Raw genomic sequence first — 23,413 nt, forward strand, 5'->3', positions numbered from 1 at the left:
AAAAAAATAATATATATATATATATATATATATATATATATATATATATATATATATATTTATTTTTTTTAGGGCCAAAATACATTTTATTTCAAAGGGCCAAGTCTACACAGTTTGTTTTGTGTCTCCAGCAGAGTTTCTAGTGTCTCTATCTCTCTCTGGAAGAGGTTGCACATGAACTCTGCAGCCGCACTGAGGCGCTCCAACACAAACAATACCAATACAAAGACGAGGAATAAGAAGAATAAAGTGGAAGTTACGTGTGGTTGCAGGTGTAGACTTGGCCAAAAAACAATTAAAAACATTTTTGGCCCTTAAAAAAAATTATATATATATTTTTTTTTTCTCGACTAGATTCGACTAAGAGACACGCAGTCGACTCGGACCCCCCGCGACTAACCAGTCGACTATTCGACTTAGTCGAGGTCAGGCCTAATACTCTGTAGTACAATGGTGTCACTTGCAAAATAGAACAGATCTACAAGCCTACCCCGCATTGCGACGCTACACGATGTAGGCTTGTGGATGTCTTCTTTTTTCTCATACTGTACACGCATTCCAAGGTTCCCTCCCAATTTTATGCCGTGGTACTGCAGGAGGTTTAGTTGGTAGCGTAGCAGATGACAACACAGACGAGTTGTTCCGTAAAAATAATTTGACGTCAGTAATATGGAACTGGTTTCCATTTTCTGGTTTGGATATTCCAGGACAACAAGTCAAGCCGGTAACACTTCAGAATAACAATCCGATATAAGTATGTCGGGGTAAGTAAGCAGGTCGGAGAGGCTTACTGTGTTGTTATCAGCCGAGAATGCGGGAGTCTATCCCCGCTTCACAATGCGCTAGACGGCACAACTTGCTGCACCCAACCCGTGCTTGTGGTCGAAAGGAGAGTGCTCTATCGACTGAGCTACCCAGACATAACCAGAGATAACTAGTCAAGTAAATGAGAGGGTAACTCCTGCCCATGCTTTGCCACCATATACATAGATCTGTGTTTACTCTTCGTGGTGTCAAGATTACCTGTAGGATTCACTTCCACACTACTATTTGATTTGGCACTAGTAGTGTGCTAGTTACCAGGACTTCTGTTATACAGTATTGTCAACAGTAGAAGTCGGCTCTGTTTTGTTGCTTGTTTCCGCAGTGTAAACTCCGCCTGCATGTGTATAAATGGGGATTTGCTAACATGTCTCTGAGCCTAGATGCGCACCAACTGAGGCGCTGAAGGGGAGCTATTGATTGTGGCTAGAGGGAGGTTAATACGATGTCAATTGGCTTCAGTTACGGTGAAAGGAATGGTAATCACAAAGCAGGATAAGAGGTGATTGCATGGGGAGGATTACAGGAAACAGCTTGAGATGAACCCCAGTCCTCTTTGAACTGAAGGAAATGACTCTGAAAACTGAGTTCATGCCATGACTGTGTCGTGAGAAAAAAAATGAAAAAAACATGCCAAACTACAAAGACAATTCACAGCAGGAGTCATGGCCCTACCTCCCTCCATCGTTGTGTAAGTGTGGTGCATGTCATGACATTGTATTGGCATTATGCGCGTGTATGAAAAGGCACAGGGCAATGGGGGGAAACTCTAAGGATGCTGATCGTTAATGCCTTGTGTCAATTATGTTTGTACAGGGTCAGACTGTGAAAGAAATCAGGCCAGGAATGTAAATGACATCAGACCCCATGTCTGACCAAACTAATTAAAAAGTAATTAGAGCATACAGACAGCGCAGCAATCAATGAACAGTCAATCTATGAAAGTAATACATCTGCAACAAACAGAGAAAGTCTTCAAATTTGTGGCACCCCTGATTGGTCGAAGTAAAATATGTAAAATATGCCTCTCCCACCAACTTTGAAGGCCAATCTGTGTATATAATGATTTTTTGGGGGTTGGTAATATTTCATAGCCAATCCAAGTTGTGAAATTATTTGTTAATGTCCAAATGTTATTACTGCAATATTAGCCATTCTATACTGTATGTAGATACAGTATAGAATGGTAGCATCCTATGAATTTTACCCTCTCCTTTCTATTAGCTAGTGATTGAAAGACAGTCCGCGTAAAATATTTTTGTATAACCTAAAAGAACGTCAAAAAGTAATACATGTCCAATAATATGCGTCTCACTTGACTGGCAAACTAACGCCAACTATACTGCTTATTTCATGAACTATCTCCCAATAATCGCATTAGTGTATAGAAATGTGCATAAATTTGCATTTAGTTTTTCTGACTTTCTGATAATTTGCTTCATATTTTCAAAACATTTTAAGGAAACCCAGTTACTATCTGTATAATGAAGGCGCAATAGGGTTGTGACCCTGAAGTGCAGTACTATGGGTGGGGGTAAGGGGAATATACAGTATAGGTTTTTGTTTATCAGAAATTTTTTATTTGTTAATCATTCCAAATTCCGTCACTTCTCTTGCTGTTTTAGATACTTAAATGTTTTTGAAGCAGAGTTCCAATTACCTGTGATGGCTAACTTGCAATTCCCCCAGAAGCTGGTTCTTGAACCACTGGTCAAAATCCACGTTGTCAAACAGCTCGTAAGCTGCCAGTCCCACTGCATTGTACACTGTGGACAAAAGAGCCACAATTACAACCATAAAAGCATAGTATTTGATTTGACACATTATGAACAAAACAAAACATATCAATAATTATCAATAAGCTATAATGAAGGGAAAACAATTTTAGTAAAATATACCTAATAAATATGTGACATGAGAGACCAAAAATGTTCCTCTTACTTTCATATGAAAGTAGAAAATCAGAGCTATAAAATGAGGTATTACTTGTTTACATTGACTAAATAATTGACTAAAAAGTGTGGAAGACTCTCTATCTCTCTCGGGAGTGATTTGACTACAGGTGGCAGAGATGCAGATATGGTGAGCCGGGGACATTAAGGTGGGTGATGCAGGTGACAGGAACTCTGAGAAAATCTGAGACAGATAAATTAACTCTTTGCCTGCCGGATTCTGCTAAGGCTCCGCCTGCCGTCGACGAGAAAGACGAGATTTAGTGTTTTCAGTGGTTATCCACCAGATGGCACTGTTATCAACCGTATGAATGATGCTTTCACTGCCTGATGACGACAGACCCGGAATTGATGTCATTTAAACAAGACCAGGAGACCTGGTTCTGCCAGACCCAGAATGAAGTCCTCTCACTGAGCTTTACTTAATTACATACTTGTGACATAATAATGATGTCATGAATAGTTTGTGACGAAAGGGGACGAAAGGGGGACAGACTTTTTTGGCTGGGGCCGGGGGACAAAGTGACATACCATGTATGGAGAAAACCCCTTGGGTCTGGCAAAAACTAAAAGCTAATTTACTTCCTATTTATTTCCTGTGGGGAAATCGCTATATCTCCGTTCCTCTTGCTTTACGGCAAAAACAAGCCGCATATAAACGGCTGTAAGCCCGACCCCTTGGGTCTGGCAAAAACTAAAAGCTAATTTACTTCCTGTTTATTTCCTGTGGGGAAATCGCTATATCTCCGTTCCTCTTGCTTTACGGCAAAAACAAGCCGCATATAAACGGCCGCAGCTGTGCAATGGATTACCCCGTGCAGATATTTTTTTCCCCCTCTACTACGACCACCCCATGCGTGTGATGAGGCGATGTCCGTGAGGACGGAGGTCACGGAGAATATTCCATGATTTTTCAACAGTACAGTAAAATCGCTCTTTTTCGCTGCCAGCAGTGGCACAATATTACTCTGGCAGTTAAAGAGTTAAGGGGGGAGGGAGAGCAGGCAGGGAAGCATGAGTTGTACAGTAGGTGGGAGCCTCTCCGGGGAGTGAATGAACTCTAGCAGCTGCAGTGGGACCTCATGAATATTCCTTCTCACCATTTGTCGTCTCTAATTATGGATGGATGGACATAGAAAGGACGGATGGGTGAGTGCTGTAGCATCAGGGGTCAGTCTAAAGCTTTTAAGAGTTGGGGTTGAAAAAGCAAAAGCTCCTCCTTATTTATTTTCTTAGCTTAGATAGGACAGAACAGGATGCGCTGATGGTGATGAGCACTTGCTTCGCTGACTTTCAGATGTACCGGTAGATCCAGTTATCAATTCATCAAACAATGAAATACTGCTGCATTGTTCTCTTTAGTGAGAGCCCAGTTTTCTGTTTACAATGTACATTGGAATGAACATTAATTTGTAAAAGGAAAATGTTTCAAAGAAAAGCTGCCAGCAGCACAGAAGGACTAAAAGAAAACATTAACTAGATGGGTGCCCTCAGTGGAGCGCATATCTCCACCAGGCCAGGTTAAACTGAATATTTGGGGATAATTGAAAATATTAGTCAATGACTAGTGGTTTGCAGGATTAGCCGCAGACAGACACACACACATTTTTAAATTCTCCCCTTGCCTTCGACCTAGCGGAGATAATAAACAGATGCAGGAAAGATGCTGTTACCACAGTATTAAGTCATCATTGAGAACCGTGCTGCTTTAACTGACGGCGGCAGTACACAAGTGAGCGCCTGCCTATAACATAATGATGATATAACAATGATTGAGCCGTCTAAAGCCGCATATCCACTTCAAAGAGAAACTGACAAACAGTATCAGACCTACCAGGGGAAGAGAGGAGTCAAAGAGACAACGAGAGAGTGGCAGGAGAGGGGTAAAAGAGAGGACGTTTACGTTGGTGAGAAGGTGAGTTAGGGGAGTTGACGAAACGGTGGGAGAGAGAAGAATAGAGCGAGAGAGAAGAGTAGAGCAAGAGAGAGAAGGACGAGAAGAGAGAGGGAATTCAATACAACAAATGAGTGATGGCTTGACTCACCTGCATCCTTCATCCGTAACTGGACAGCATCCTCTACATTTGTCGGACCTGGTAAAGCACATCAAGTAGGTTTATCCACTTAAACCTGTATGGTTGACCGGAGTACATTAAATATCTTCGCTGAAAATAGCCAATCTACGTGAGCTTGTGGACCTGCTATTTGCTGCGAACGTTTTTGCCAGAATACAGATGGTGGGGTTTAAGTGGTTAATGCAATTCCACCAACATGCTAGTTTTTATGTATTTTTTACTTGAACCGTGGCATCCCTATTCTATGGGGAACATTCACTGAAAATGGCAGATCTACAATCTCACAACGCATTACGTTGCGACGACGTGAGCTTGAAGATCGGTTATTTTCAGTGACGAGATTTGGTGCAGAGGGGAAAAAAGAGCAAGCCAAGTACAGAGCCAACCCCCGTCAAGTAACTATTAGTTTACTGGTAAGTATATAGAGGGTTTAAGTGATTAAGTGATGTGGCGTTTATCATAAACGTCCGCCATAAGTGCTTGGATGTAGGGGACACACACAGATGGATTTTAAACACTGGAACAACTAGAAAAATCATGTAACGAACAACTAGAAAAATCATGCAACAAACAACACAAGAACAAAGGGCCTGCACTCCACCTTAAACCCACCCATTTCCCCAGCCATTCTCTTCCTTATTGGCTAGTCCTTAATATCTTGTAAAAAACATCTAAGCTAAACGCAGGGTCTCTCTTCCACCATAGAATTATCCGACCAGGTATCCAGGTTGCTCCAACAGAGGCATCAGGGAGAGATGAGCCACAGCTTTGGAGGGAACAGAGGAGAGAGCAAAACCACTTCTGTTTGAGCATGGCCACCACTAATTAGCAACAACAAAGCCACCACACGTCAGCACCACCAGGAGACTGTGTGGGCTCTGTCTGTCTGTCTGTCTGTCTGTCTGTCTGTCTGTCTGTCTGTGTGTGTGTGCGCGTGCACATGCATGTGCTTACGGGATTGACAAGATTGGCTATTTTCACTATTTTTGGGCGGTGAAACCGCCCCTATATGTGAGGTTTGGATATTTGCACACCAAATCCTGCGCTGTGATTGGCCACAAATGTACCCCCCTAACCCTGCACCGTGATTGGCTAGGGAAACATGACACATGTGCATAGCCCTATATAAGAAACCATAACTTAAAAAAAACAATAAATTTGTTTTTTTAAAGTTATGGTTTCTTCCATCACTTCTTCCATCACTTCTTCCATCACTGTGATGACCACTGTGACCACACCGCCCACTTCACACTGGGTGTGATTTTTTTTTAATGTTTAATTAAAATAATATATAATTTGAATCACTGCAGTAGTGCAACACATAGAGACAGTTGAAACCTCAAGGATCATTATGTAAAAGAATGGGCAACGCCAACGTAACGGGCCTTTGTGTTTCATAAGTCATCTCTGATCAAACATTTTGAAATGACAAAAATGCTGCAATAACATTAGTCTTACAAACAACTGCTGCTTAATTGCTTTGAACCCAGATGGTTGTTGTCGTACTGCAACAGGTGAGAATGGAAATTATCTGTCTGTCTGTCTGTCTGTGTGTATATCTGTGTATATCTGTCTGTCTCTTATATGTCATCATGATTTGTGTGCGTGGGGATCTCATTTTAAACAAGCTTAGTGCTTTATGAGCCTTCCAGTTTAGTAGACCTTGTATTGTGAATTTGTACTTCCATGTACCGTTGTTCTCATGTCTTACTAAATAAAATACATCAATCAATCAAAAACAGACCTTGGAGATTCTGCACCATCTCTAGCAGCACTGGGGTCAGTGTCTGGCTGTAGTTGTGGAAGATATCCAGGAACAAGACTTCTGTACACGGCTAGAGAGGGAGAAAGAGAAAGATGACAAAGAGTAAGAACTGGACCAGCGAGACGGAAAGAACGAAATACAACGGTAGACATGAAAAGTGAATAGATAAGTGTTACGTTACGCCTGTGCGGCAGCCAGGCTTTACCACTCAAAACCAGGAAAGCATCAGTGTCATTTTAGATTTTTGTGTTGACTATTCAAAAATAGCAGACATACAAGCTCACAGCACATCACTTTGTGTTTTCACTAAGTGATGTGAAAAACTAAGTGATGTTTGAAAAATCACCAATGATTAGAAATTGACAATCCAGAATATTCTCCTCATTGATTTACACAAAGTGCAAAAGTGAAACAGGTCTCGGAGTCACTCTTTTAGAACCCCAAAAATTACTTATTTTCTATCAATTACACACCCCATGAAGCCTTGATTTCATGGATTTATTTTAGTTTTTGTGGCATTCCTAAGACAATAATTTGATGACCGTGTGTATTTCCGGTAGGAGACACAAATAATCTACTTTGTGTCTCCTACCGGATACATTAGCCGGTAGGAGACGGGAATCAAATTATTAACTTAGGAATGCGACAAAAACAAAAAATAATCCATGGATTCAAGGCTTCATATGGTGTGCAATTGATAGAAAATAAGTCATTTTTTGGGTGAACTCCTCCTTTAAATAGTAAAATCTTATTGACAACAAATATAGAAATGCTCAGAATATTTCCTTTTCCAGCTTTGCAGCTTTGGCGCTGATGTGTTACCAGTCTGGTCTACGTGACAACAAATGCTTGTAACTTTGTAACCTGTCAAACTATTTTCAGGGAAGAGATTTTCTGTAGAGGGGGGCAAAAGGAGGGGAACAAGTATAGACCCCTGGCGGACCCCGATAAAAGGATATACCTGTGTAGAGTTTAAGTGGTTAAGACTAATATATTTTGTCATATGACAAATAACAAAAATAGGCCATCCACAAGCTCAAAACACATTGCGATGCTACGCGTCATGAGCTAGCCTTGTGGCTTTGATAATTGTCATCTATAATGACATGCCCAAAATAGCGTCGCCAGGTTGGAAGTAGATAGACATTTCCTGTCCCCAACTGCACCCGCCTCAGGGATAGTGGACAGATGAATGTGCACACGAATGACTGATCATGTGTTTGTCTGTGATTGTTGTTGTCTTGCCCCGTCTACTGCACAAATTAACACATTAAGACCGGGAACGCATCTGTCTGTGTCATTATTATATTTATTTGGCCATTTTTTTTTGAAAAATCGTGACATTTTTGGGAAATCTTTGAATATATATCTTTTTAAGCAAACGTTTGTAAAATATGTTGTTCCAGGGACCCCCCAGTCCCAGTATGAACTTGTATATCTGCTATTTCTGAATAGCCAAAGAAATCTTAAAATGACACACAGATGCGTTCCCGGTCTTAAAGGGTTAAGTTCCTCGAGGAAAATAAGTAATTTTAAATTGAAGTTGACATACGCAGTTGCTAGTATTTGATATGCTCAAAAACATTGACATTTTACTAAGGCTTGTTTGCATTCCCTATGGATGAATGCATTTTCATTTACCTGGTTTGTTTGTTTATTTTTGTCTATGGAGGTTTAATTCCGTGCAGTCCATGAGCAAATGTTAATTGTGTTGTTTAATTTGTTTCTCAGCTCAGACATGTTGATTTCTTAGGCTGCCTAAGTGCTTCATTATGGTGTGGAATGTGGATGATGTCGTTTTGGCTCCTACGCTAAACCTTGGATATAAGAAAATCAAACAAAAGTCAGAGGCATCAAGATAGCTAGAACTAATATTGGTTTGTCTCTTTCCATTTGTGCAGTCTTGACTACAAAAACAATGTGAAGCAATGTGGAAAAACTTCACAGTAATGCAATTGCAAACAAGGTTCGGTTCTAAAATTATTAATCGGTTCACTGAAGCTTTGCGGTTAATTCTAAATTAGTATTAACTAACCATTCGCAGCAGCCAATGTCTCATCTTTTAACGAGAGAGCTGCAAGGTAAACAAACAACACACAGAACGCATCAAATATGCGTTCTGCACACCATCTGTATATCACCTAGGAAGATGCCAGGCAACAATGAATTTGTCGATGACAACAAGCAAGAACAGGCAAGACACAAAGAGCAAACACATTTTTCAACCACAACTCGGCTGGGTCTAATGTCTGGTTTGTTGTTGGTTGTGTGCCTCGCATATCTGCTGCATATAATGTCCTGTGTGTGCGAGACATCAGGGATCTACAAGTAAAGTAATTATGGGCATAAAAAGACACACAGATACAGAAATGTATGGACTTTCGGTTCTGGACAACCGCCAGTCTGACCGGCTTCCCACTCAGCAGCACAACCCACAATCAGGTCCTCAGCGATACACACACCAAGTATGAAGTTAGCGTATGAATGTATGTGTATGCATGTGTGTATGTGTGTATGTATGTGTGTGTGTGTGTGTGTGTGTGTGTGTGTGTGTGTGTGTGTGTGTGTGTGTGTGTGTGTGTGTGTGTGTGTGTGTGTGTGTGTGTGTGTGTGTGTGTGTGTGTGCGTGCGTGCGTGCGTGCGTGCGTGCGTGCGTGCGTGCGTGCGTGCGTGCGTGCGTGCGTGCGTGCGTGCGTGCGTGCGTGCGTGCGTGCGTGCGTGCGTGCGTGCATGTATGTATATATATACATATATAAATACACACACACAATGTATAAAGGCTTCAGTGTACTGGATGTAGTCATGCAGGCTCCGAATGGCAAAAATATACACCCTTGTGTGACTCTGCATTACATGCACATCTAACAAAGCCCAGTTGTGTCCGCCATGTTGAAAAAGGGTCAAGGGTAGGCTGACACCCATAAAAAAAACAACGCAGATTTATGAGATGGAGAAAAGAAGAAATAAAACACCAGCCCTGTTGCACTGGGAAAATGCACAGTTTTTCAGACTGGAACTGTGTAGGGGATGCATTAATCTTCACACTACTGTATGTACTCCATTGGGGAAAGAAGCTGCAGTGCTAATGCAATTTTTTTTACAACCGATTCCAGTGGTGATAACTATATACAATGGACCACTCAATTACAATTTCGAATTACTTCACAATAGGGCTGTCCTGAATGCCTTTTTGGGGGTTTGAAGCTTCTGAATGAATTCTCAATTAAACTTGGGGGTATTACTGGACATAGTGTACTCACCAGGAACATAACCCAAAAGCAGTTATCTCTGCTTAGAGAGAATGTATGTTAGAAAGGGTTTCAAATCAATTCAGCCAGGCAACAGCGCTCTGTCAGTTACTTTTACATTGGATAAAAATCCATCTTCCCCATCTCTTGTGCGCGTGTCGTGTGTGTGTCGTGTGTCGTGTGCGTGCGTGCGTGCATGCGTGCATGAGGTAGTGGCCGTTGTTGTCTGTGTTGTACGTGTCGTTCTGTGTGCTAGTAACGCTATGGAGAGTATATCCAAAGCGCCCTCTCATTCATAAAACAGTCCTTTATAAGTTTGCAGGCAGCGTTTTCAGGCTGTGTGTGTGTGGGAGCGCACCTCCAGAGCATGGTAACTTGGGAAGTGAGAGCGAACCAATCATCACAATAATCATAATAATAATTTGTCCACTGCAAAGCCACACCCCTTTATGCTGGCTAAATAAATAGAGGAGCGTCTTACGGAATGATTGTTAGCCTGCGCTGTCACCACTTGTCAAAAATGGCTATAATAAAACTTAATTCATTACAGATGAATCCTATCAAACTGAAAACAATTCAAAGTATCGTATGTGCCACACTGCCTCGTCGGCATGCCACATTTGGGTATAGATGAGAGCTGTCACAACACAGTGATAGTGAGAGACACAAGCAGGCAGTGGGGGGGTGCATGGTTGCAGTGCAAACACTATACATCACAGAAGGTCTAGGAGTAAAAAACACGACTCTGCCTGCAGGATGCCCCGGGGGCTGCCTCCACAGATACATTCATCGGTGCATGATATTATGGGGTTTTCTAGCTCAAGAAATCTATACGTAAGCTCGATGAAAAAGCTTTGAAGGCCTTGAAAGGACTTTCCCTTTATTCTTTTTATATATACTAGTCCATACCCGGTGATGTGCGCAGTCAAAAGTATTTGCAGACTTGGGGTTATACATGGTAGCCTATATGCTTAGTTAAACTTTGGGAGACAAGGTTTGTTGCGGTCTTGCATGTTAAAGGGATCCCTGGCTAATAAAGACAAATATACCTTAATACATTATAATTGCCCTCTATAACACAAAATATATACAGATAAAACACCTTAAATATTTGATCTATTTTAGAAACAGTTAATCTTTCACTCAAGAGGGGGGTGTGTATGAGTATGCGTGTGTATATATATATATATATATATAGTCCATACCCGTCCCGGGGATATGAGCACCCAAAGTATGTGCAATTTGGGTTATGCACTGTGCAGAGACAGTATATCAGGATTGGAAAGTGACTTTGTACCTGCAACAGTTCCAACACACACGCGCGCGCCGCGCCATGGACCCACAGCAAACACCCACACCCACCCACACACGCACGTGTGCACGACCCGTCGCCACAGCGAACAGACAGACACACACACACACGGAGATGATCGTCGTGTTGCCATGTCCACTTAATATAAGCGACTTGGGCTCTCTTCGTTTGGGCTTGTTTTCATAGACCTGGTTGCTTGTTTCTCACGCGAAACCTGGCAACCCTGTGAAATGCATTCATCCCATAGGTTGGGGGGCTGTAACCATGACGACAGTCCCATCGGCCGAGCCAAACTCAGAATGTCCGTTGTTTACAGCAAAACGCAAATAAACTGTTAAATTGTGGCGAAGAGAAAAATGGGCTTCCTCACGGTGTGCATATGCTAATGATTAACGGCCATGTGCAAGTGCAGAGCAATTGCTTAAGCCACTGAGGAGAACCAAGCAAGACTAACATTCCTAAAATTGCATGCATGCATATATATATATTATATATATATATATATATATATATATATATATATATATATATATATATATATATATATATATATATAAAAAGGAAAGGACTTTCCTAGAGGAGTATACTGTACTTCTCTGTGATTCATCTCATCTTTAAGTAGCAAGCATATGCAAAACTTCAGTTGCACTTCTTCAGTCACAGTGTGTGCGTGCGTGCGTGCGTGCATCTCTACTCACCCGCAGGCTGTATTTCCACGAGTCACCACCTGTTTCTTCAACAGCTGTCCAGGAAAACAAAACAACAAATTGAATTAAACTAAATGGGGGCACTCTGGTCGACCAACCATGGCTGGGTAATGTGTGGGCTGCCGCCAGGACTCGAGGAACTTGCGGGGAGAAATAGCATTTCTAAAAATACAGTTCACCTTTTTGCATTTGTGGCACCCTTTAAAGGCAGAAGTGAAAGTTTTTGGAGGTGTGCTCAATGGACCACTCTTTCGTCAACTTCATTGATTACGGAGGAAGGAATATTGCATTGGAGGCAACAGGAATCACCTCAGAATAATTATTTGGTTGCAGGCTAAGCTAGCTACTCACCTACTGAACATGCCATATAGCTGTGTTGTTGGGTTCCAAGAGTATGAATGAATAAGAATGGCTACAACTTAAAAAAATATCTCATACGTTTTACTTTGTTTCTGTTCCAAACAAACCAGTCTGATTTAGTCTAAAGCCTGCCTACTAACTGTATATACGGTAATTAGAGAACCCTCAACATTTGATTCCAATTTGGGGTTGATTCTATGTCCAGCAGTTTACCAAATTAGCTGAAAACATCCAAAAAACATGCACTGACAGGGGTGACAACAATCTCTGCCTCTGGCCTTCCGGCCTGGTAGAGATAATGAAAATAAAGTGTAGGAGTGTAGAGAACAGTAAAGGCAAAGAAAGAACAGTGCAGGTGAGGAGAAAGCAGAGAAAAGAAGCGGAGACAACGGAGAAGCGTTGTGAAAAAGCTGGGAGTGCACTGTAGACAGTTGGATAATATGCTATGATTAAAATCTGACTTTTGCAATTATACTTAAGGGGCCCTTAAAGTGGGAAAGGTAAAGGTGTGTGCTATAAAAATGTATCATAAATGTCACTATATGGTGTGTAGAGTGTGTCCACTAAAGATTAGACTTAAAGATTCACAGCATCAATATCAGGTTTTGCTGGGCCAGCTCTAAGAATCCCTTTTGGCTCCACCACAAATACTTCAGGGAAATATGAACAATACGAGGAGAGGAAGGGAGGTAAACCTTAAGAAGTGGAGCTACAATAGGACACAAATCAAATAAAAAGGTCTAGGGCATTCATGCTGAGATGAACAACACACATGGTGAAGAGTAAAGGTCCTTACACACCGGCGAATATGCGAATATACGCAAAATTCGGACTTGTTCCGAATAATTAAAAGACGCTTTTTCGCTTCGCGAAACTGATGTGGACGCTTGCATTGACTTTATAAGGTTTTTAAAAAAAACGTATTTATTCGCATGAAGAATTCGCCCCGGTGTGTAAGGACCTTAACACCAGATTTTGTTGTATATTAAACTAGAAGGGGGCACTGTGTGTGCCCCTTTCCAGTTGGCACTTTTTTTTTCATGTTTTCACCAGTGTCATTTCGCTTGAAAAATAAGGCAGTGAATACATAAAAACAATAAAAAGATAAGAAAGTAAGGGCGGACGTGCCTCTTTCATCAGGATGACTAAGCGCTGTTGGCTACTGTTGGCCATTAGTGATAATTGAGTGGATATAATCAGATGGTGCAAAGGTTGAGTCATAAAACCAGCCTCTACTTGTTATGAGAAGAGAGCAGGGGAAAAAGCAGAATAAAAGATAAAAAGAAAAGGAGGTGCCAAGCAGCGATCAAAGGGTTCAATCTAACATAATACTGTTAGAAGTTGAAAGCTGCGAGGGGTCAAGAACTAATTAGCCTCGATCTCCAGGCTTTTATTTTCCTTTTTGCTCAAAAATAATAAGAGGCTGTTCACATTCCTGGCATAGGAAGTGGGAGTCAACCTTTCATTTCCCCAACCAACCAGAATGGAGTGGGCGTCACTCCAAATGTTGTGATGTAAGGGCTCTCAATCATGGACATATAAAGGTAGACACCTCCTCCGGCTCTGAGGCGTCTGTATCTCGGGCGCGCTTCCGCAGGGCAAGCTGGAAACTTCCGCGACGCGTGCGTCACAGAAGGGGACGTTCGGTAGGCCAATCAGAGGCAGGTGGGGGCGGGACAACTAGATTCTGACAAGTCCTGGAAAAGATGCGCTGTGATTGGCCAGTAGTCAATTTGAGTGGCAGCGTGCCCCCTCTATAATGGCGGCCACGATGAACCGCTCCAATGAACTGCAGAGGCCAATGAGCTATCCAGGTTTCTATATCTATGCTCTCTATAGAGCATCGCAGTTCCCGCCCACTTCCTGGTTTTTCGTGGTGCCGGAAGGAACAACTCAATGCATTTTTCCCATTGACATTTCCAAAAATATTTATATCTATTAATTTAAGCCTCGAATCAAGCCATCATGACATGACATGAATCATGACCATAAAACGTTTGATTCTGTGATTATTTTTTTTTGAAAACGGCAAAACAAAGGGTATTTATTAAATATAGTATATCATATAATTAAATATAAAATAAAAAAAAATCACAGAAAAAAACGTTTTATGGTCATGATTCATGTCATGTCATGATGGCTTGATTCGAGGCTTAAATTAATAGATATAAATATTTTTGGAAATGTCAATGGGAAAAATGCATTGAGTTGTTCCTTCCGGCACCACGAAAAACCAGGAAGTGGGCGGGAACTGCGATGCTCTATGCTGCACATTGGGGGAGGAGGAGGGGCGCGGGGCGGGTGCGGGCACACAGATCGGTGAACCAATAGGAGCCCACGGATGTTTTCTCCGGAGATTTTGACTCCGCCCCTCTAGACCAGATATTAGACGTTCTGGGGCAGGCTAAGACCAAATTAACTAAGAACTAAACTAAAGAACTAAAGAAAACTGTAAAAAGAAATCACTATTATTGTTATATGTTGAAATTGTCAACTCAAGTACTCAAGAAAATATGGTAACAATTAGAACCTACGGTTTAGAGGGACATGTCAAAAATGGATATACTTAAAAAGAATGCAAATGGCGGAAAATCTAGTCAGATGAACACCTAAAAATATAGGGTTTCAGGTCTTTGGACTTGAATCCCTAATGAAAGGAGAAGAAAAGAACAATAGAAAGCCAGAAAAGAGTGTGAAAGTCTGTCTGTCTGTCTGTCTGTCTGTGGGTATTTGCTTGTATGCATGTTCATACCAAAGCTCTCAGGGTCCTCTTCCCACATGGCCAGCTCTTCCTCTGTGAGGAGGAAGTAATGAGAGACAAGACGGCAGCCAATTTCAGTCAGTGTAGGGTGTGTGAAGAACGCTGTCTTTATCTTGTGAGCCTCCAGACTCTCTGGTTTACTGTCTGGGGAGGAGAGAGAGAGAAAGAGAGACTGAGATCAAATAAATAATACCTTACCCATCCTGGCAGTGCCAGTTTAATTCCCTCTGCCAGTCTGCCATTATAGCTCCTTAATACACAAAACCCCCCAGATGCCCCTTGCCTGGGCGAACTGAACTTGTTGCGCAAACACCACCCCATGCACACACACACATTCCCAGTGTGTGTAGAGGATATAGCTTCTCTTAAAATAAAATAAATACGTATCTTTTAGAAGTATAGTTGTCTCCGCCAGGCCGAAAGGCATGGCCGAGACTATGTTTTGTGCCCCGTCCGTCCGTCCGTCCGTCCGTCCGTCCGTCCGTCCGTCCGTCCGTGATCAGCTAATCTCCGGCAAAACTATATATTTCTTATTACTCCTTCAGATTTGATCAAAATTTCACGCAAATTGGTGATCAAGACGGATTTGTTTGATTTTTCATATTCCATCCTTATTGGTGAATTCCAAACATTGCTGGCCCACAATAACCTACCTGACCTGGCGGAGACCTGTGCTCCGAGGAGCACTTTTTCTAGTTACCTCCTGTTTTTACTGTGATGTCTTTTAACTGGTGTGTATTTATTTATCGTCTTGTGTGTACTGACCCGAGCAAAATACATTTCTCTTGTGAACAATAAAGTACATCTAATCTAGTTAGAATAATTAGAATGTATCAGTTAATCAGCCCTAAACATAATAATTATTCATTTTCATGTACATTGTAACCATGTACACACAACCCATCCCTTAGTAATTTTGTCATACAATCCCTACAACTAGTCATATTTGCACTGGAAGCTAGAGTTACAGTATGTATCCAATTGCGTTATCTACTTACAATGCCAGAGTTCAGTAGTTATGGTATTGTAAGTTGAGTATATTTGGTTTGCATGTCCTTATTTTATATATTACAACATGGCCGGTGTAAGCATGCTCATTTTAAGACTGCCCAAGTTGCGCATCTGTAGTAATAGTTTCCACCGAAAAGCTCAGCACCATTTCTCCATTTGTCTTTCCAAGTGTACCTGTATCATTATTGGTAACAGCACCGTAAGCACACAGTAGTCCCAGTCACACACAGATCTAGCTGTCATTCAGGTAGACTGACATCCTCACACTATTAAAGGTGTCAGGGGGATGCTCTGTGCTGCACACTACTGTGTCAAGTTTCAACTTCGCCTTTAGCTATGTAACCTTGCACTCCAAAGACTACCACACTTGAAAAGCAGAAAAATTATGCAAACCTACAGTAAAAAGGATTCAACCGTAAAAAGGATTCAACAGTGGTGGTGGCAGAGGTGGCAAGGATGGGGCCAAAAGTGCACCAGAGCCTGGAAGTGACTCTACTTACTCTGCTTGCTAACAATTGCTTAGGAGAGAGACCTTCAATGGTATGCTCCAAACAACCTGTTTGCTGGTAGAACAAAGGGCAGAGTGTTGTGCTAATGAAGCACTGGAGACGAACCTTCGGCTTGAAATAAACATGAGTGGTATTGAAGTGATGATAGCAGCATGCTGCTTTCTGCTGCTGCACAAACACTACAGCATGGTTGGCTCAACAGTCACTATGCTCCTTTGAAGGACTAATGCCTAATTTATACATAGTTGTGGACTAGTGTCGCACACGAAAATAGCCAATCCATAAGCTCACAACGTGACGTGTTGTGAGCTTTTAGATCCGCTATTTTCAGGATGAAACACCAGCGCACATATAAGTATAAATAAAGCTTAATGGAGGTTAGTGATGATCTTCTGTCTTGTCTCTTTCTCTCAAGTTCATTTAATCTTTGCCCCAATTCCTCCTCACTTGTCAAACCCTTTAGTCTTATAACCTGCCAATTCCATGTGTTAACTCTCGGTTATTCCTCACCCGCATCCCCATCCCTTGCCTCCTGTCCTACCGTCTATGTTCTTGGCAGGTTTGTAGGCGTCGTTCTTGACAATCATCTTCATGAGGTTCATGCACTGGACAATGAAGCGCTCAAAGGTCACGCCCTCCCCGGCCGGCGTGAACACGTAGCTGACGGCAAATTCAAGGGACCGCTGGATCAAAGGGATGAACGCGCACGGGTGGCACTCCAAGAAGTCCAAAAGCTATGGAGGGATGAGAGAGAGAGAAGAGATGTTAGCAAGTGGTGGTGGGAGGGAAATGTGCCCGGGGCAAAGGGAAGAGGTAACAGGACATGCATTTTTGTTATTTGGGGGTATCTGTCACTGTGTATTTGTGCATACGTGAAATCCGTCACCCATACTAACTACTAGGAGCAGTGGCTGGGCGCTCTTAACACAGCAACCGGGGGGCAGTTAGGGTTAACCCTAACCCATCCGCTGCCTGTAAACTCACCACTTTAGTGTACAGTATGATCGTCTTCTCCAGCTTCTCTCTGCATGTGCTGTCTGGACCGGCCTGCCGACCTACGAGACACACAAATCATCATATAACATGGTTTCTTGACAGATTTGAGAGGTGAAATGAAAGGTTCATGATCATATTGTTCCAGCGATTCCCTCTACTAATAACAATCTTATGACTATGTCACTAATAACACAGGCTTTATTCACCGGAGACCTGTAAAAATGAATTTGCCCCATGTAGGGCTGGGTAACTCACCGAAAATATACCGAAACAGACATTTAGAACCAATAACCTACTTAATCGTTCTCATGTAGGTTAATTGAATAATAGAGAAGCAGGTTTTTTCTTTTATTTTTTATATATCATGGAATCAACACAAAATTAATTATAATAGATTGAAATAATCGTGATAGTGATTTGAAGTCATATCGCCTTGCTCCATATATTTGGTAGATGATTGGTCCATTGATACTCTGGCCATTTGTGATGGTGATGTTGGAATTGTTTCAATTTGAGAACACACACACAGACAGAGAGCGAGAGAGCGAAAGAGCGAAAGAGCGAGAGAGCGAAAGAGCGAGAGAGCGAAAGAGCGAGAGAGCGAAAGAGCGAGAGAGCGAAAGAGATCTATGGAAAGCACACTGGCGAAAAGACTATTTTATTAATAATTGTGGATATACTGTAGAGAGAACGCCCATGTGATATGATCAATTTGGAGTATATGGTTTGGATGATCTTGGGATCAACTGTCCCAGTGTGCAGTTCCCAAGCCACACTCCCTTTTGCTTTTCCCCCTCTTCATCAAGGGGCGAAGTTGATGTTGATGAGCTTGCCAGTACATACAGTAAATAGTACATTTTAGAAAGAGAGAGAGAACAGCACACAAGAGAAAGGAGAGACAGAGAGAGAGATGGAGACACAGATGAAAGGAGTCCTGGCATTGTCATTCATATAGTGGTGTTAATTCTCCCAAAGCTCTGGACTCTGTTCTTCTTTATCGCTGCAACTGCAAGAGTCAACTGCCCACCAGCCCCCACCCCAGGGGAAATAACCAAAAGTAAAATAGCACACTTTTCTTTATCCAAGAAAAAAAAACAGTGAGTCACTCTCTCCCATGTAAAATGTTCTGTCATAAAACCAGATCCAGGGGCCGATAATGAAGTGTCATGCAGCCACCCTGATGATACCAACAGCCCCAGGCCCCGCTTGTCAGTCATCTTGAGCCAAGCGGTTTATCCCTCCAGTGAACTTGTCCATAAATCTTTTTCTTTACTGATCTAAAGGGTCCCCAGCTGCGATTGAGTGATGATTGTCTTGATGGACTGGTCCGTCTTCATCTTCTCTACCCCACACAGTAGCGTTATTTCAGCCTATTGCAAACCTACTAATGAGGGGTTGCACTCAAGGCTGACCACTTTGGCAGCAATCAGCTGGGTGAAGCTGAAAACTGAATTTCGCCGACGTGATAATAATAATAATAATAACTAGAAAATGTGCTCCTCGGAGCACAAGTCTCCGCCAGCAGACCCGTGCTATTTTAATCAAATGAAATCACCTACCCTATCTTTAACCATAGTTCTCTAGGAATGTTCTAATTTTTACGTAATTTGGACTGGAAGGTACTGTTCCAATCAAGACTGATTGATCCTGTCTTACCTCACAGTGTCTTACCTCACAGTGTTTGCATCTAAAGAATGTTCTTCTTGAAGCAATGTGTCATATGGGAGTCGTCGTAATTGACTGGTTTGTTCAAATACTTGTCTGTCTTCTTCATCTTCATTGTCTTGAACAGTTTCAGCAGTTGATTGGTGTGTTTGATCTATGTCAGTTTTCTCTAGTGCTACATAATGTATTTGATCAAGGTGGCCAATTGTTATAGTATTAAGACTTCGGCCTTGTTGTGGGATCAATTCAACTCTATAGTCCTCTTCTGTGTTACTGTTGTAGATGAGTATGCTTTCTTAGCTTTGGCCTTCTGCGCCTTTGCTTGACCAATGTTAGGTGTTCTCAGAGGGACACACACACGCACGGACGGGTGATTTGGACTGGAAGGTACTGTTCCAATCAAGACTGATTGATCCTGTCTTACCTCACTTCAAAAATGTAAACAGCTTTTTGAAGTGACACACCTATTTATAGGATTTTATTTCGTCATGCGTCCCTCTAGCCAATCAAAGGCATTGGTGTCAACATATTGACACGTGTCACGTGGAGCTTGACCAATGTTAGCTTGGCTAGGGGCCATGCTCACACACGGCGGGACGAAGCGAAAACATACTCTCCACCTACGGCGGAGACAATAATAGTATTAATAATATTATCATCCTTCTCCCAACGTACCACATCCAAATCATCTCAACCTCGGCTCTCTTGCTTTATCCCCAAACCTTGTAATCTGGGTTAATCCTCTAATGTAGTCCTTTCTGATCTTGTCCCTCCTTGTCACCTCCTCAATTCTACCATCTCCAGCTCCACATCCTGTCTTTTTGTCAGTGCCACCGTTTACCAAGACGTACAACATGTATGGTCTCACTATCGTCTTATAGTAGGGGGTACTAAGCACAAAAAATGGCCAAATCGTTACGCGGCGGATAAAAGCACCAAATTTGGTACACGCACTCTTTAGGATGTATCTCATCATCTCAGAAGGGGTGCCCAAAAATTTGGACCCATTAAAGGGTTTTTTAAAGGAAAAATCAAAAATGGCCGCCAGAAATGACCCATGATTCCTAAAAGTTGATATAATTCTGACATTTTGGCTGATTGTGCTAAATATAACTTTTACATTTATAGTAAATAGACTGATATTAAAGGATTTGGCAAAAATAACCCATGAAAAATGTCTTAAATATTTTTTAAACAACTCTAAATGCCCAAAATTTTCTTAAAAACCACTCTGAATAAGATGACCTTCCACATTAATCCTTTTCTAAGTGATATATTGTCAATGCCAAATATACTTAATTGTTTTCTAAAACTTTTAAAAGACCCTATGAATGATTACAATACATAATATATTGTACAAATCTTCATATGACCAGAGATCAAGCCCTCTATTGGGGCACAACTCCATAGCGTTTTAATGCCCCAAAAATGTAGGAGAGTGTGGGAGCAGACAGGTTCTCGTGCTTGGAGTGTGGGAGCAGACAGGTTCTCGTGCTTGAAATTAAACAAAGTTGCAACCTTGTGCGGGAAAGCAGAAGATCAAAGACACACACACCAGCACCCCCCCCCCCCCCTTAAAAACGGTCTGGGGGGCTCAAAAAAGCCTGAGTAGACGATAAAATGACCCAAAGTTTTTTTGAAAGTGAAATATCCCTTTAACATGTTGTCCCTGCTACCTGCATGTCACACAGTTAACATGTTGTCCCTGCTACCTGCATGTCACACAACAGTTAACATGTTGTCCCTGCTACCTGCATGTCACACAACAGTTAAGATGTTGTCCCTGCTACCTGTATGTCACACAACAGTTAAGATGTTGTCCCTGTTACCTGCATGTCACACAACAGTTAACATGTTGTCCCTGCTACCTGCATGTCACACAACAGTTAAGATGTTGTCCCTGCTACCTGTATGTCACACAACAGTTAAGATGTTGTCCCTGCTACCTGTATGTCACACAACAGTTAAGATGTTGTCCCTGTTACCTGCATGTCACACAACAGTTAACATGTTGTCCCTGCTACCTGCATGTCACACAACAGTTAAGATGTTGTCCCTGTTACCTGTATGTCACACAACAGTTAAGATGTTGTCCCTGCTACCTGCATGTCACACAACAGTTAACATGTTGTCCCTGCTACCTGCATGTCACACAACAGTTAAGATGTTGTCCCTGTTACCTGTATGTCACACAACAGTTAAGATGTTGTCCCTGCTACCTGCATGTCACACAACAGTTAACATGTTGTCCCTGCTACCTGCATGTCACACAACAGTTAAGATGTTGTGCCTGTTGCCTGTATGTCACACAACAGTTAAGATGTTGTCCCTGCTACCTGCATGTCACACAACAGTTAACATGTTGTCCCTGCTACCTGCATGTCACACAACAGTTAAGATGTTGTCCCTGTTACCTGCATGTCACACAACAGTTAACATGTTGTCCCTGCTACCTGCATGTCACACAACAGTTAAGATGTTGTCCCTGTTACCTGTATGTCACACAACAGTTAAGATGTTGTCCCTGCTACCTGCATGTCACACAACAGTTAACATGTTGTCCCTGCTACCTGTATGTCACACAACAGTTAAGATGTTGTCCCTGCTACCTGTATGTCACACAACAGTTCAGATGTTGTCCCTGCTACCTGCATGTCACACAACAGTTAACATGTTGTCCCTACTACCTGTATGTCACACAACAGTTAAGATGTTGTCCCTGCTACCACTAAGTGACTGTCACTTCCTGTTTCAGATTTTTTTTGGGCACCCCTTCTAGGATGTCTTAGGATGACCCAAGGGACATGTGTGCCAAATTTTATGCTTTTTGGAGATTCTTTTGGTGTCTTTTGAGTCAACGGTCAACAGTTTAGGTGGCCATTTTGGATTTTGTCCATAACTCACTTCCTGTTTAAGATTTTTTTGGGCACCCCTTCTAGGATGTTTTAGGATGACCCAAGGGACATGTGTGACACATTTTATACTTTTTGGAGATTCTTTAGTTGTCTTTTGAGTCAATCGACAACACTAGGCGGCCATTTTCAATTTGGTCAATAACTCACTTCCTGTTTCAGATTTTTTTGGGCTCCCCTTCTAGGATGTCTTAGGATGACCCAAAGGACATGTGTGCCACATTTTATGCTTTTTGGAGATTATTTTGGTGTCTTTTGAGTCAACGGTCAACAGTTTAGGTGGCCATTTTGGATTTTGTCCATAACTCACTTCCTGTTTAAGATTTTTTTGGGCACCCCTTCTAGGATGTTTTAGGATGACCCAAGGGACATCTGTATCAAATTTCATGCTTTTATCCGCCGCGTAACGATTTTTCACTTAGTACACCCTACTATTATACATCTACCCTCTCACTAGTACCCTTCCGTCACAAATCCCTCCTGACATCTTCCTCCATCCGTTCCACTCTGCACTCTCTTCTACACTCCCCATTACTTTGGATAGTTGACCACAGGCATTTAAAGTACTCCTTTACCTTTGCCTCCTCTACTTGCATCCTCACCGTTCCACTGTTCTCCCTCTCGTTCACGCACACAGAGTTTTACTCCTGCTGACTTTCATTCCTCTTCTTCTCTTCAGTGGATACGTCAACCTTTCAGATTCTCCTCAACCTGTTCCCTCCTATCACTACATATCACAATGTTATCTGCAACAAAACATCGTCCACCATGTGTGTGTGTGTGTGTGTGTGTGTGTGTGTGTGTGTGTGTGTGTGTGTGTGTGTGTGTGTGTGTGTGTGTGTGTGTGACTGTGTGTGACTGTGTGTGTGTGTGTTTATTTATTCAGAACAGCAAATTTCACCAAGAGTCGGTGAGTTCGCAGGTCTGCTACCAGCTCTTCTGCAGCTGTCAAGTTGTAATCTAAACAGATGCTGTGTAAAGTCATCAAATTGACTGGGGGGGCTATAGATCAGGGTTGACAAGCACCTTGTGATCTACACAGCCACCAATCAGACCTGCATATAGCTTTGAGGCACAGTGAAATAGAACTAGATTGTTTTGAGTGACTGTGAGCCTGGGCAGAGAGACAGAGAGGCATTGGTTACAGATTTCATCAAACACAGCAATTACTTAGTGAGAGTGAGATGCCTGAGACTAGAGGCACACGAGAGAGAAAAGAAACAGGGAGTAAACAAGCACAGTACCTAAATAAAGACATGAATCAGTGTTATCTTCCAAAGGGCAGCGATCCCCCACTGTAATGCATGGCCAGACTACA

General features: G+C 42.1%; 1 protein-coding gene across 1 annotated transcript in view; it reads right to left on the reverse strand.

Moving 5' to 3' along the window:
• Positions 1-23,413, reverse strand: part of ipo11 (importin 11) — a 213,132-nt gene that overhangs the window by 138,782 nt on the left and 50,937 nt on the right. Inside the window, exons 9-15 of the mRNA XM_080434451.1 lie at positions 17,507-17,577; positions 17,064-17,256; positions 14,994-15,146; positions 11,873-11,916; positions 6,594-6,684; positions 4,820-4,867; positions 2,483-2,588 (exon numbers count right to left, since the gene is read on the reverse strand). Of these exons, the coding sequence (XP_080290577.1) occupies positions 2,483-2,588; positions 4,820-4,867; positions 6,594-6,684; positions 11,873-11,916; positions 14,994-15,146; positions 17,064-17,256; positions 17,507-17,577 (706 nt within the window). The remainder of the gene's footprint in view (positions 1-2,482; positions 2,589-4,819; positions 4,868-6,593; positions 6,685-11,872; positions 11,917-14,993; positions 15,147-17,063; positions 17,257-17,506; positions 17,578-23,413) is intronic.

Source organism: Gymnoscopelus braueri (genome assembly GCF_963280865.1).
Source record: "Gymnoscopelus braueri genome assembly, chromosome: 7".
NCBI lineage: Eukaryota > Metazoa > Chordata > Actinopteri > Myctophiformes > Myctophidae > Gymnoscopelus > Gymnoscopelus braueri.